Genomic DNA, 13,138 nt, shown 5'->3' on the forward strand with positions numbered 1-13,138 from the left:
GATCTCAATTCTCACCTGTGCCCTGTCGTGTGGTGGATGTTCAAACTTGAGCTGTGTTGGTTTCTTCTGGGTGTAGGTCCTATATAGGAGGTACCCGTAACCCTGTCCACTGTTCCCGTTGATTGGAAGCTTCTCCATGGGTAGAATTTCATCGTTAATGATTGGTTTCTGTTGATGCGGATATTGTAATTAAGTAAAATAATACAAGCAATATCATGATTTAATACAAATAACAACAATATGGAATCTAGATGATACTTTCAGAAAATTTTACTCAATGAAATACAGGGAATGTACGTTCAGCTAGCGCCATGGAACTAGGATTAACTCGCGACCGTCTTATTCTTGGCATGCCAAGTATTTTCCGCTCAGGAAACTAATCAATGTGGGTATCATCAAGTCAAATGTTTTAGAGTTATATCCAGCTGTGATCTTGTTGCCCAATTTTGTTATGTTAGACCAGAGGATGACATTCAGATTTAGCCTATAAGCATAAATAAACTCAACTGTAAAAGTGCAGTAGGCTAACCTAGCCTGCTATGTTAGTATTTTACATGCAGATTTAGCCTAAGCATGAGTAAACTCAGGTGTAAAAGTGTGGTAGGCTAACTAGCCTGCGAAATGTAAATTTAAGGACATGTTGCTGGACATATCATGGTACAATAAAAGGCAAAGCTAATAAACAATAAAATTTGGTCTTTCCTGTACTGACCTGTCAAATGACTTGACTAAATTTACAGAACTGTTTTAAAATAAGTCATACCGGACTGACTTAGGTACTTAGAAAGAAAATGTGATTTACCCCATTGACTTCCAGGAGTGTGTCAAGTGGCATGTAGTGTGTAATCTCTACATCGGCATAGGCCCTCTTTGGAATATCAGCAGGTAAATCTGGAATGTTCTCTGCAGCGAGCAAATAAAATGTATAAAAAAAAAAAATAACAAGTAAGACATGAATACACAGTATGTTCCCAGATGGAAATATTTTAGTGTTCACCTATTTTGTGTAATATCATATTTTTTTTTTTTTTTTGAGCAGTTTTTCACAGCTTGTGTCATTTTAGTTCTCATGAAAAACACTGAAAATAATATGCTCCAGGTTGCAATAAAATCTACATACATATGTACGCATCAGACTAAGTGCTGCATTTTTGGGTTTGCACTTTCCAAAGCATTTTGCTGGGCTGTTATGTATAAATTATTCCCTGGATCATCACAACAGGCATAAACTCTGCTCACCATTAGTATCGTCTGTGATGGCTGCTGCAGTAATGATGGAATAGAAGTCCATATTGGTATGTTATTTATGAAAGAACTATCCTAATTACACCAAGGCACGTTATTTCATATCCAAAACTGCCAGAGAGGACTTGGACAAGTCCGATAATGAACAATAAGAGCTGGACGTGCTTGTGCACTGTTTTGGTGGAGTCATAAATTTGTTCATTTTCCATCAGACAGCATAACATAGCATAGCATATATAGAATTGCATAGCATTACATACCATCGCACAGAACTGCAAAGCATAGCATTAAATAACATAGAATTGCATAGCATAACATAGCATTACATTGCATAGCATATGATATTTCCTCTCCGGCTGTAGTCATCACCAATTCTAGCTCAGAAAATGATCAAACCTAAGACTGCGCAGCATCCCATATCGTAGCATACACAACCTGACACATATATATATCACAGCATGTTTCATATCATAGCATGTAAAATATTATAGCATGTATCATATTATATCATATCATAGCATGTATCATATCATAGCATACACAGCATAACATATCATAGCATATGCAACCTGACAAATATATCATAGCATGTTTCATATCATTGCATTCACAGCATAACGTATCATAGCATACACAACCTGACACATATATCATAACATGTTTCATATCATAGCATACACACTACAGCATAACATATCATAGCATACACAACCTGACAAATATATCATATCACGTATCATATCATAGCTGCATGTTTCATATCATAGCATACACAGTGCAGTATACAACCTGACATACATATCATAGCATGTTTCATATCATAGCATACATCATATCATAGCATGTATTGTATCATCGCATACACAGCATAACATATCATAGCTTACACAACCTGACAAATATATCTTAGTATTTTTCATATCATAGGATGTTTCCTATCTTAGGATGTTTAATATCATAGCATGTATCGTATTATAGCATACACAGCATAACATATCATAGGATACACAACCTGACAAATATATCATAACATGTTTCATATCATAGCATGCACATCATAACATATCATATCATGTATCATATCATTGATGTAGCATACACAGCATAACATATCATAGCATACACAACCTGACAAATATATCATATAACGTATCATATCATAGCATGTATCATATCATAGCATGTATCATATCATAGCACACACAGCATAACATATCAAAGCATACTGTACACAACCTGACAAATATATCATATCATGTATCATATCATAGCATGTATCATATCATAGCACACACAGCATAACATATCATAGCATACTGTATACAACCTGACATGTATATCATAGCATGTTTCATATCATAGCATATATCATAGCTCATGTATCATATCATAGAATACACAGCATAAATATCATACCATGCTTTAACACAACCCAATCAAACATATTAACGATAACATTACATACGACCTAAATATAACACTATCATGTTGCCATGTACCCCCTATTTACACCGCACAATCTGACCAAACAAATCAACTTTTAATGTAACATATATGATGACACCAGAGTTGGAAAATCTGGATGATATTTTGTGTGAACTCATTTTCCTAGAACTGGCGATATCCGACTTTAAGCATACAGTGTTCTGTTTACTTTTCATATTTATCAACCTTTCGTAACTTTTCACTTTCATTTTTTTGCATTTATTGATTTTTTTAGTTTTTATTGGCACAATGAATGACTTCATGGCCTGTGAAGTCCCACAAAGCTGGCATGACATCATATAAAAGCCTGCAATTAATAGTTATAATATATAATAAACAATAAATATGATTTTTTTCCAGCTTTTAATAATAGGTAACCTGCTCAGGAGCGCTGTAGGGGGAAGGTAGACAGTACAGAAACATAACAGTTAATGTTATCATACATGTGTATATACACATTGGAACCCATATTTTGCTGCTTAGGATAAGGAAGTACTCTAAAAGGTCCAGAGGAGGGATGCTAGGATGATAAGTTCCTTAAAGGGTGTTCCTTATTATAGGCGGTAACAACTGTTGAATCTCACCACACTGGAGCTTAGGAGGTTACGTGGGGACTTGATTCAGGTTTTCAAGATCGTGTTTGGTTTTGACAATTTATCCTTCACTGACTTTTTCATGTTTGCTAACAGTAGTTGTACCAGAGGTCATTGTCTTAAACTCCAAAATTCACAAAGTAGGATTAATATTCGTCATAACTTTTTTTTCTACTAGGGTTGTGAATGAGTGGAACGGTTTGCCTGAGAAAGTTGTACTTGCAAGTAGTGTGAATGGGTTTTGCGAATGCTTTGGACAAGCACTTTTAGCATTGTAATCGGGTCTGAGTGTTTGTGTCTTCATGTTTTTTTTCTCTCTCCCATAGGGTCCTTGATCTCTCCTATAGGGTCCTTGATGGGGACTTGAGTGTCCCTCCTGATCCTTTTACTACTAAACTACTAAACTAAACTATACACAACATAACATCACACTGCATTACACAACATTCAATTAACCTTTTACAAGGCCGTATCATGTGCATGAACCACAATACACAATACATAAAAGTAACTCAAAATTCAGAGAAACGCAGGTTAAAAACAAGAAGGGCAAGAAAAAATAAGACTATCAACTTACTTGTTTCTTCTGGAACATATTCCTTCAAAAGCTCTTTGATTTTGAGGAATTTATCAGTAATATCTCCATCCTCTGCTATAGGAGCATCATAATCTGACAAAAAAACAAGAAATATATCAATTAATCAATAAATCAATCAATCGTTAAAAAAGCGGAATTTATCAGTAATATCCCCATCCTCTGCTATAGGACCGTCATAATCTGACAATAAAACAAGAAATATATCAATCAATCAATCAATAAATCAATTAATCGTTAAAAATAATGCTTCATGACTATCATTCAAATTTGTTATATTAAATATTGATCAGTCTTCCAATCATTCTGACAAATCATTCTTACCTATCTGAATTGATTACTGTATTTTATACACACTCATTTTTTTTTTTTAACATTATTAACCGTCTCCTTTTTTTCCAGCTATCGGACAATTTTCACATAATGCAGTCAATGCAATGTATACTAAACATTAAGTAAGTATATAGATTACCAAGCTAGTAACATTTACAACATGCAAATATTATATGAAGTATGATTGCTCCATTTGCTTGGTACTTTATGTTAAATCAATTTAATTTTTCTAATTCGTTGATGCAATATGTGAGACAACATTGTAGGGCCGTATACTTATTATTACAAGACTTTGTACTGTTGTATTTTACACAATCATTGAAATCCTCTTGCACATCACTGATTTATCGGCGCAGCTTTACAACGTGGTTTTTACTGTTCTAATTTGCTTTGCGCAGCTGGTTTTGTGCATATATATGTCCATGGTTATTTTTTGGGTATGAATTGATGTCTGTTCAAAAGCTATAAAAGAACCAAAAAAAAAAATTGTCAAAAAACAAAAAGGAAAAGGAAAATTGTAAAAAAAAAATTTAAAAAAAAAACCTAAACCTACAGCATATATGTCATTCTAAAAAGAATTCTAGTATATATTTGTCATTGAAAGACAAATATTAACAACAAAACTAATCAGTTTTCTATTTATGGTAATCAAATAGATCTCTATTTACCTAAATCCCCCAAATTTTGCAGCTTATTTATAACTTTCAGTAACATGTTTTACCTTTCCCTTCATAAAATTTAATATTAAAAGTAACTGAAAATTAATATTTAATGTTTAATATTATGTCCAGTTTGCATTACAGTTAGTCGTGAAGTTGCTATTGATAGATATGTGGCTAATCAATGGTCTACCGTGCGTTTATCGCAGCATAATGCACAAAATAGGGGGAGGGAAGGTGGGCAGGAGCCAGGGGGCAATGGGGGAACAAGCCCCCCCCCACTTTTTTCCAAACAGCAAATGTGCCCTACTAGCATTTGCGCCCCTTTGATGAAGAACTGTCTTTGAGTATCTTAAGCCTTTTTTAATTTACATATTTTATTTTTATTATTCATGTGCACCATAATAGTATTGATAGCATACTAACACGTCATATATATTTAAGTAATATGGCCGCTGTGTATCGTTTTGTATAACGAGTGGTGGTTGTGGAATGAGCGATGCAAGATGTCTTTATACAGGGATGAGACTGAGCCGGGGAAAAAAAATCTGAAATTTATCGATCGCCGTCCTGGGGGAGGGGTTTAAGGGGAGGGGTTGTCCCCCTCTCCTTTAGAAATTTTTTGTCAGGTAAGGAGGGCTTAGATGCAAAATGGTGGACTCTAGATGGAATCTATCACATCATGTAACTCGCCAAAAAAGTGTGGAATTTCTGCTTGTATAATTTATCCATTAGCTTTTTTGAACCAAAAAAAGGCTTTTTGCTTGCTTTGTGCTACTTGATTCCACCACTGGTCAAATTCGGTGTTCCTTCCCTTCACAGTCCAGCATGTTCGGCAAAAAAAAAAAAAAAAAAAAAAAAAAAATTAAATAAAACAAATAATAAAAAACGCGAATTACGAGAAAAAACGCGAAAATGAGAAGAAAAAAAATCGGAAATCCGCGTTTCCGCGGAAGAGTCTCATGCCTGTTTATATAATACTATATACGGTTTCTGTGAAGAAAAACTGCTTAACATCTTTGCACCTGTCCACCAACAATTCGCCTGTTCTGCGTAGCATGTTTGCGATGCGATTCTAGATAAACTGGTTCCTGATATCAACCAAACAGGCTTTCGGTTAGAATTAAAGCTAATCTTTGTTGAAAAGATGTTTTTGATATTAATGTGAAAAACGTCAACTTAAAGTTGGTTACGGTGACGATGTTGAAAGGATATTCCTATAGTAAAAATAAAAATATTAAAAAATTGAATATTATAAAAATAATATAATAATAAAAAAATATAAAAATAATAAAAATATTAAAAAAATTAGTAATAATATTTTAATACAGCAAAATGTACATATTTTGATAATGTATTAATAATATTGTATAGTTTAATAATATTTATAATTTATTGCTATTGCTTCACTTAGGCTATTATAATCTCATCATCGATTTTATCCTTGAAAAACCTGATACATTTGGGAATGTTTTCTTACCTGTCAGAGTCCTACGTACGTAAAATTTCATCAAAATGTATCATTTTTATATGCATATTATTGTTCTCTTTGGATTTTAAATGATTGACAAATTACCAAGAAACACAGAGAAATTTTCACCTGAAGTGAAGCCCTGATGACATCATCCATCCCACTGTTGCCAGATGCAATTTACAAAAATATCGCAAACTTTGAGAAATTCATATCCTTCCCGATACCAAATGCTATCAGGGTGTGGTCTTTGCCCCAAAGATTCCGGAAATTTTGGGCAATTTCGCTATAAAGCAACTAACTCCAGACATCACAAATAACCTTTTTCGCACCCACTTAAGGCTGAAGCAAACCAATCATAATCATTATTTTTAATTTCAATCAATTAACTGCAAGATTTCAGGGCCACATCCCATTATCTTCTACGAGGACCGAGCCACAATCCCCCCCCCCCAACACCTCTGCCCATACCCTCACCCCTCAGATTCACTGCTTGGAAATTGTCTGGACTACAGACTGGATGTTAAAAAACATGAAAAAGAACTGATAATCGTTCTCCATTGGCAAGATATGAAAACTGCATAAACCTTTTTTTGCAACCCACTTTTGGGTCCTGCCCCATCCATAGCTTTCGAACGGTCGTTACATAAATATGCATAGTCGGAGTATCAAACTATCCTATTATACATAATTGTTTTGGCTGTAGGGTTACAAGTCCTACACAAGAGTCATTAAACAAAAACAAAAACAAAAAAATAAAAGTATGACCAACTTCCACAAAGTGGTCACTGCATTTGCTTCCCATCTTACCATAACTGGTTACTGTTGGCAGATACTGGTGCTTTCCCTTGGGACCATTCTGAAAGTTACCGCCATTCATAAATCCAAAGTTGGTTCCACCGTGGAACATGTAAAAGTTGATGGAGGCCTGCCTCTTCAAGACGGCCTCGACCAGGCGAGAGAAGTCTGCATGGGAAAATGGACAAAGGGTACACTTGAGCACAGACTTTTGGGTCCACACTTTGGAGTTCACTCTTTGGAGTACACACCTTTGGAGTCCACTCTTTGGAGTACACACCTTTGGAGTCCACTCTTTGGAGTACACACCTTTGGAGTCCACTCTTTGGAGTACACACCTTTGAGTATTAATTTAGACTTAACTGAAATAGCAGAGGTTTAAGTTATAAAATATCTCCAATTTATGAAAGGGCACAAAAGTTGAAGGAAAAATAACATTGAACATTAAAAAATATCTATATTAAAGAGCTGATAAAGAGTTCAATAGTCAAACTACACGGTTTTCCTTTGATACCAAAAAATATTGATTTTTTTTCCATCTCGTTTTGGACAAGTTCATTGTGTGAACATCTGTGTTATCATCCAATGACTAAAAATAAACAACTGCTTAATAGATTTATGAAACTGCAAAGATTGCACAAAATTCAACAAACATTAACAGTCTAAAGCATATTTGCTAGACTATCAGGAAAGGGCTAAGTATATAATAGAGTAGCATTGTAATATATTGATCCCTGTAGTTATGAAAGTCAAATTTATACCTTTTGCACAATTTTTCAGTATCTTTCAAATATTGGTAAATTTACAGATATCGATTTAATCATGGTAATATGGTAATAATTTTCGTGCAGATGATTGTTTGCAAAGAACCCAGGATAAATGTTGGATCAGGTTTTGATGATTTGCGCAAGTGTAGTTGAAAATGAAGTTCGAACAGGCCTATGTAAATGCAGTAGTACAGTGTGGAATTTAGCGAGAGATATGCACACTGTAGGTACAGTGATTTTGAAAAGTTTGGCTGTTGGAAGCGCTGCAAGGTCAAAGCATGGAGCTACTACAGAGTTGGCCAGTAGGGAAGTACAAGGGCGGATGAAGGAGGGGGCTGGGGGTAAAAAAAAATAAACGGTAGTGTGGGAGAAAGGAGGATTGGGCCGGGCCTCCCCTGTCAAACACCGAAGCTAAGACACTGAGCCATCTGCCCTATAATATTGTGTATAACATTCACAATGTATAGGCAGTGATACTACACTAGTATTAGTACAGTAGGTCATACAATAAACGTAATTGGTGTTCGATCGGGACGCAAGCGTTTTTATACAGGACGCAAACTTTTCGGGGGCTTGCGTCCCTGGGACGCAAATTTTTTTTTCGCTAATAACATTACTGAAACTGAAACACTAGACCAGTACTATGACGCACCTACAGCTTATCACATGGTTATTGTATTGTTACGCCCTGCAGCAAAACATCATGTACCTAACTAATGTACACAATCTTTGCTACAGTCAGCATTATTAGAAAATAAAATCCAGCAAGGCTGCGGAAAGAAACACAGAATTTGATCTAGAATCCATGAAATCGCTCAACGTTCATGGTTTCTTAGGAGTCCCAAACAAGTATTTTTTTCCGAAGATAAATTACTATAGCTTTACAGGACGACCAAAATTTCAGCAGGACAACCAAAAATTGGTGAGCTGGTTGTCCTGGGGACAACCACTTCAAATTTCTTAAATTTTCACACTGCATAGTCTCTGCCAAAATATTGCTACAGTATTGGTATATTGGTTAAAAACATCGTTGTATACCTATACCTCATATAATCATAATATTTGCACATGTATGACTGGAAGCACCTTAGTATTAATATCTGGCAATTCCCCATGCAGTGAAAGTTCACCTTCAACATCCAAAATAACATTTTGTATCTCTAGTTATAGTATGACACATAATTTGTAATTGTCTTTGTTGCATTGCCAGAGTTCTAACAAAGTGAATTCAAATTAAGGCAGTAAGTGTCCAGTCATTTTTTATGTCTCATGTTTCAAATTTACATCAAGTTTTACTGTATCTGGAGCTAAATGGCTAACACCACTGTATTATCTCCAGGGTGGGTGGGGGATAGTGATGGACTTATGAGTAAATTTTCACTTTCAAAAATCTAGTAACTCCAGTCAAGATGATTCATAAAACTGCATTGATAGCAAGCCCTCATTTACATCCCTTATATCCTGATGTGAGTAGTTCGGTAGCCAAAAACTACAGAGTGTAGATTTTTCGGGTATATACCTTGCCTATTCTACGGTATTCAAGTAAAGCATACAGTAGAAGCTAACACACTGGGACTATAAGCAAACACAATGCAAAAACAGAAAAAAAAAAAATACCCAGGCCTTATTCCTCTCATCACTCTTTCCTTCCATCTTACCTCCCTTCTTTGTTTTGTCTAATTTTTGCTCTATTAATTGCTCATTTGTCCTATCTAACTATCTGTCCATCTATGTGTCTCTGTCCATCTGTTTCCCTCAACATGTTCTTACCTAGGTTTCATTTCAGTTAGCCTCTGAAGAGAGAAGATCCTGCTAGGATCAAAACGTCAGGCAGGCCCTCTAACTTTTGCAATATTCACATACACAGGCTTTTTGCATTTTGGTTGGCTCTCTTTAAATATTAACAAAATCCATGTATACTTCTAGTCACATACAGTACGCATTAATTAATTCAGGAGTGAAGTTGGCATGAATCCAAAAAGAGCCTATATTGAAAACTTATATATATGCCACGTTTTACCTGCTAGATCATGAGCTGAAAAAAACTGAGCATAGTGACGTAGGTCCGCCTAAACTACAAAGAGCCGTGCGATAGCAACCATGTTTCGTTAAATTTGCAACCAGCACATTTAGATCAGTTTTAATGTTTAGCAGTCACATAAAACTTTATATATATCTGAGACAGATTAGACTAAACTTCATTCTTGGCAAATTCTCCCGCGAGAGTATTAGATTTCATCAGGGTACTTTAGTGTTTGCTGTTCTGTTGATAGATTTTAAAAGTAACGGAAATAGTTTTCAGGGACACTTTATCTTTATATGCCAGTCTGCAATCTTTGTACTAGATTTGCTGTACATTTTGCACACAAGACTTTATAGACCTTTTTCAAACTGAAACAATTTTGTTACAACTGGCACGAGGCTAGTCTCACCTTCGGCAGAATATATGTGATGCTTTTCACCCCAGTGGTCAAACCATCCAGTCCAGAATTCCATGACCATTACTGGTTTGTCCGCACCCTGCGATAATAAACAGAATAGTAGGCTGTTAACAAGAAGCTCTGGCCTACTCTATAATTTCATAATTTTAGCCACCAAAAAACCAATACTGGAAAAATTCTGAATTTTTTTAAAAATAATTTCAACATGTTCAACACAATTGCAAACATATTTGATAATTAAAGAGGAATGTATTTACAAGACAATTTCCATGACATCTTCTAGACATCTAATGTACCCACATCAACGAATCGATTCTCTCAGCTTTAACCCGTTTACGACCAGCGGGAAGTTGATGGTGACACACGATGCTTATTTCCGTCCGGTTTAGCCACAGCTGGCAGAACTGCCAGCTGTTAGGGAGCAAAAATACCATCCCCAGCATGAGAGCTAATCCAAATATTAGCTGTGACATTAAATGCGGCTCTCTGCTTTGAAATCATCACGTTGTATTTACGGTAGGACATACTCGAGAAATCAATGGACTTTGTTTAATTTCGACAGGCAACATGGATTATCCATTGATCTGAACAGCAGTCTGGTGGCCATGTTTGTTTTTGGGTTTTGATTTTTTATTTGTAATACAGGCAAAACTGGATTTGATATTTTAAGTTGTTGACAACAGAGTTGTTGACAATTGACAATTCAAAATCATGGATGTTAAATATTAATCTAAGAGACTGACTTCTGTCAGCTTGCGGCTTTGATATTAAAGCCAATGATGGCTTCTTCACCAGTTACTGCTTACAGGAGGATCTAAAATACGTACATACATACATAAACGCATACATACTCACATACATACATACATACATATTGCAGAGCTACCTCATAGTGTTATACTGCCTGCCACCCAAAATATTCCTTGAAGTGCTTTATAAAGTAATTTCTTTTCTTTTCTTATAGCAAATTTATCTCACATATGACATAATTACTGATTAATGTTAGGGACACGAGAAACAACATTAACAAATTAAACGATTTTACAGTGAATAACTTATCCAGTATCGCTTGGCAAAAGTGCCATGCAAAATGATAGAATTGCTATCTATGCAAAGTCCAGTTTTCTTTGTAAACAGGAACCAAACTATTTTATATCAGACAGAATTACAGAGCCCTGAGAACTGCTTCGCAAAATTTGAACGATAAATTATTCCTTGATTTATCTTCGACCAAAAAAATGATGTCTTGAAATATTGCAATAATATCTGTATTTACCTGCATGCGGATGAGGTCATCAAAATGACGGTCAGCATTTTCCTGGAAATTTGCAGTCATTAGCACTTTGGAAAGAAAATCATAATAAAATAAAAGTAAAGTTAACTTCGTGTAGCTTAAACAAGCTTTTGGGATATGGGAATCTCTTGTCCATTAATTCTGTTTGATTCTTTGTGTTGTCGTTGTTGAGAATAACTGTTATATTGTTATGACGTAAATCAAATTATTTTTATAATTTGAAGCAAAACTCTTATTAAAGTACGATGTTGTTTTGTTCATTTGCAACCATTGTTACCAATAAATGGATGTGAAAAACAATCAAACCAAATAATATCAAATCCAATCCAATCAAAATCCAATCAAAATCCAATCCAATCCAAATCAAATCAATCAAATCAAATCAAATCAAGAATCAATCAATAGAGATGGAATATTTAGCTCAATATTTATGTAATTATTCAGGGACAATTTTCATACAATTGTTGGACACAACATAATCTTTCAGAATCAGAGGAGGAGGAGGAGGAGGAGGAGGAGGAGGAGGAGGAGGAGGAGGAGGAGGAGGAGTTACGTTGATATCTCACCATCTTTAAGATAAGCATTCTCCATCGGGATCCGGCCATTCTCTGATGAGACCAACATCTCCACAATGCCACGAGAGGTCAAAGCCTAAGACGAGAAAGTATAACATACACAAACAATCATCATAGTGATCATTATATTCAGGGTTCCTGCTAGAAAGTTTTGAAGATACTGTACTCTACTGTGCTTTACTCTACTGTACTATACTGTGCTGTACTCTGCTGTGCTGTACTCTGCTGTGCTGTACTGTACTTAACTGTACATTACTCTACTGTACTGTACTCTACTGTACTCTACTGTACTTAACTGTACTCTGCTCTACTGTACTTTCCTGTACGCTACTGAACTGTGCTGTACTTTACTGTACTCTACAGTACTGTGCTGTACTCTAATAAACTCTACTCTGCTGTACGCTACTGTGCTGTAATCTACTGTCCTGTGCTGTACTTAACTGTACAGTACTCTACTGTACTCTACTGTACTTTAATGTGCTGTGCTTTACTCTACTGTCCTGTACTGTGCTGTACTTAACTGTGTATAGTACTCTACTGTACTGTACTTTCCTGTACTCTACTCTACAGTACTGTGCTGTGCTTTACTCTAATGTACTCTACTGTACTGTACTATACTGTGCTGTACTCTACTGTGCTGTACTTAAATGTACTGTACTCTACTATCAACTCTGGGGAAGAAACAAGGGTTTAGCCAGCCAATACTGTATATAATACAGTATGCTCCAACCAATCTTTTCAGGATAAGGTAGTGGATAGAGTTAGTGAGTAAAAATAACTAGTATTTGATGACCTGATCTGATGTGGGATTTACACGTTGAGTATATAGAGCTATAAAAGGTCTGAAACCCTGTAGGTATTGTTGGAGTATAGTCATTCTCT

At 35.5% G+C, this 13,138-nt stretch overlaps 1 protein-coding gene across 4 annotated transcripts in view; it reads right to left on the reverse strand.

Moving 5' to 3' along the window:
• Positions 1–13,138, reverse strand: part of LOC139978044 (beta-galactosidase-1-like protein 2) — a 44,005-nt gene that overhangs the window by 12,595 nt on the left and 18,272 nt on the right. For all 4 annotated transcript variants that reach the window (XR_011796888.1, XM_071987991.1, XM_071987990.1 and 1 more), the window contains 7 exons: positions 12,248–12,332; positions 11,664–11,728; positions 10,379–10,466; positions 7,192–7,347; positions 3,901–3,993; positions 803–903; positions 16–168 (listed from right to left, as the gene is read on the reverse strand). Coding sequence is in view for 3 of the 4 variants with exons in the window: in XM_071987991.1 (XP_071844092.1) it covers positions 16–168; positions 803–903; positions 3,901–3,993; positions 7,192–7,347; positions 10,379–10,466; positions 11,664–11,728; positions 12,248–12,332 (741 nt within the window). In the remaining variant the exon portion in view is untranslated. The remainder of the gene's footprint in view (positions 1–15; positions 169–802; positions 904–3,900; positions 3,994–7,191; positions 7,348–10,378; positions 10,467–11,663; positions 11,729–12,247; positions 12,333–13,138) is intronic.

The sequence above is a fragment of the Apostichopus japonicus genome, chromosome 12 (genome assembly GCF_037975245.1).
Source record: "Apostichopus japonicus isolate 1M-3 chromosome 12, ASM3797524v1, whole genome shotgun sequence".
Classification (NCBI taxonomy): Eukaryota; Metazoa; Echinodermata; class Holothuroidea; order Aspidochirotida; family Stichopodidae; genus Apostichopus; species Apostichopus japonicus.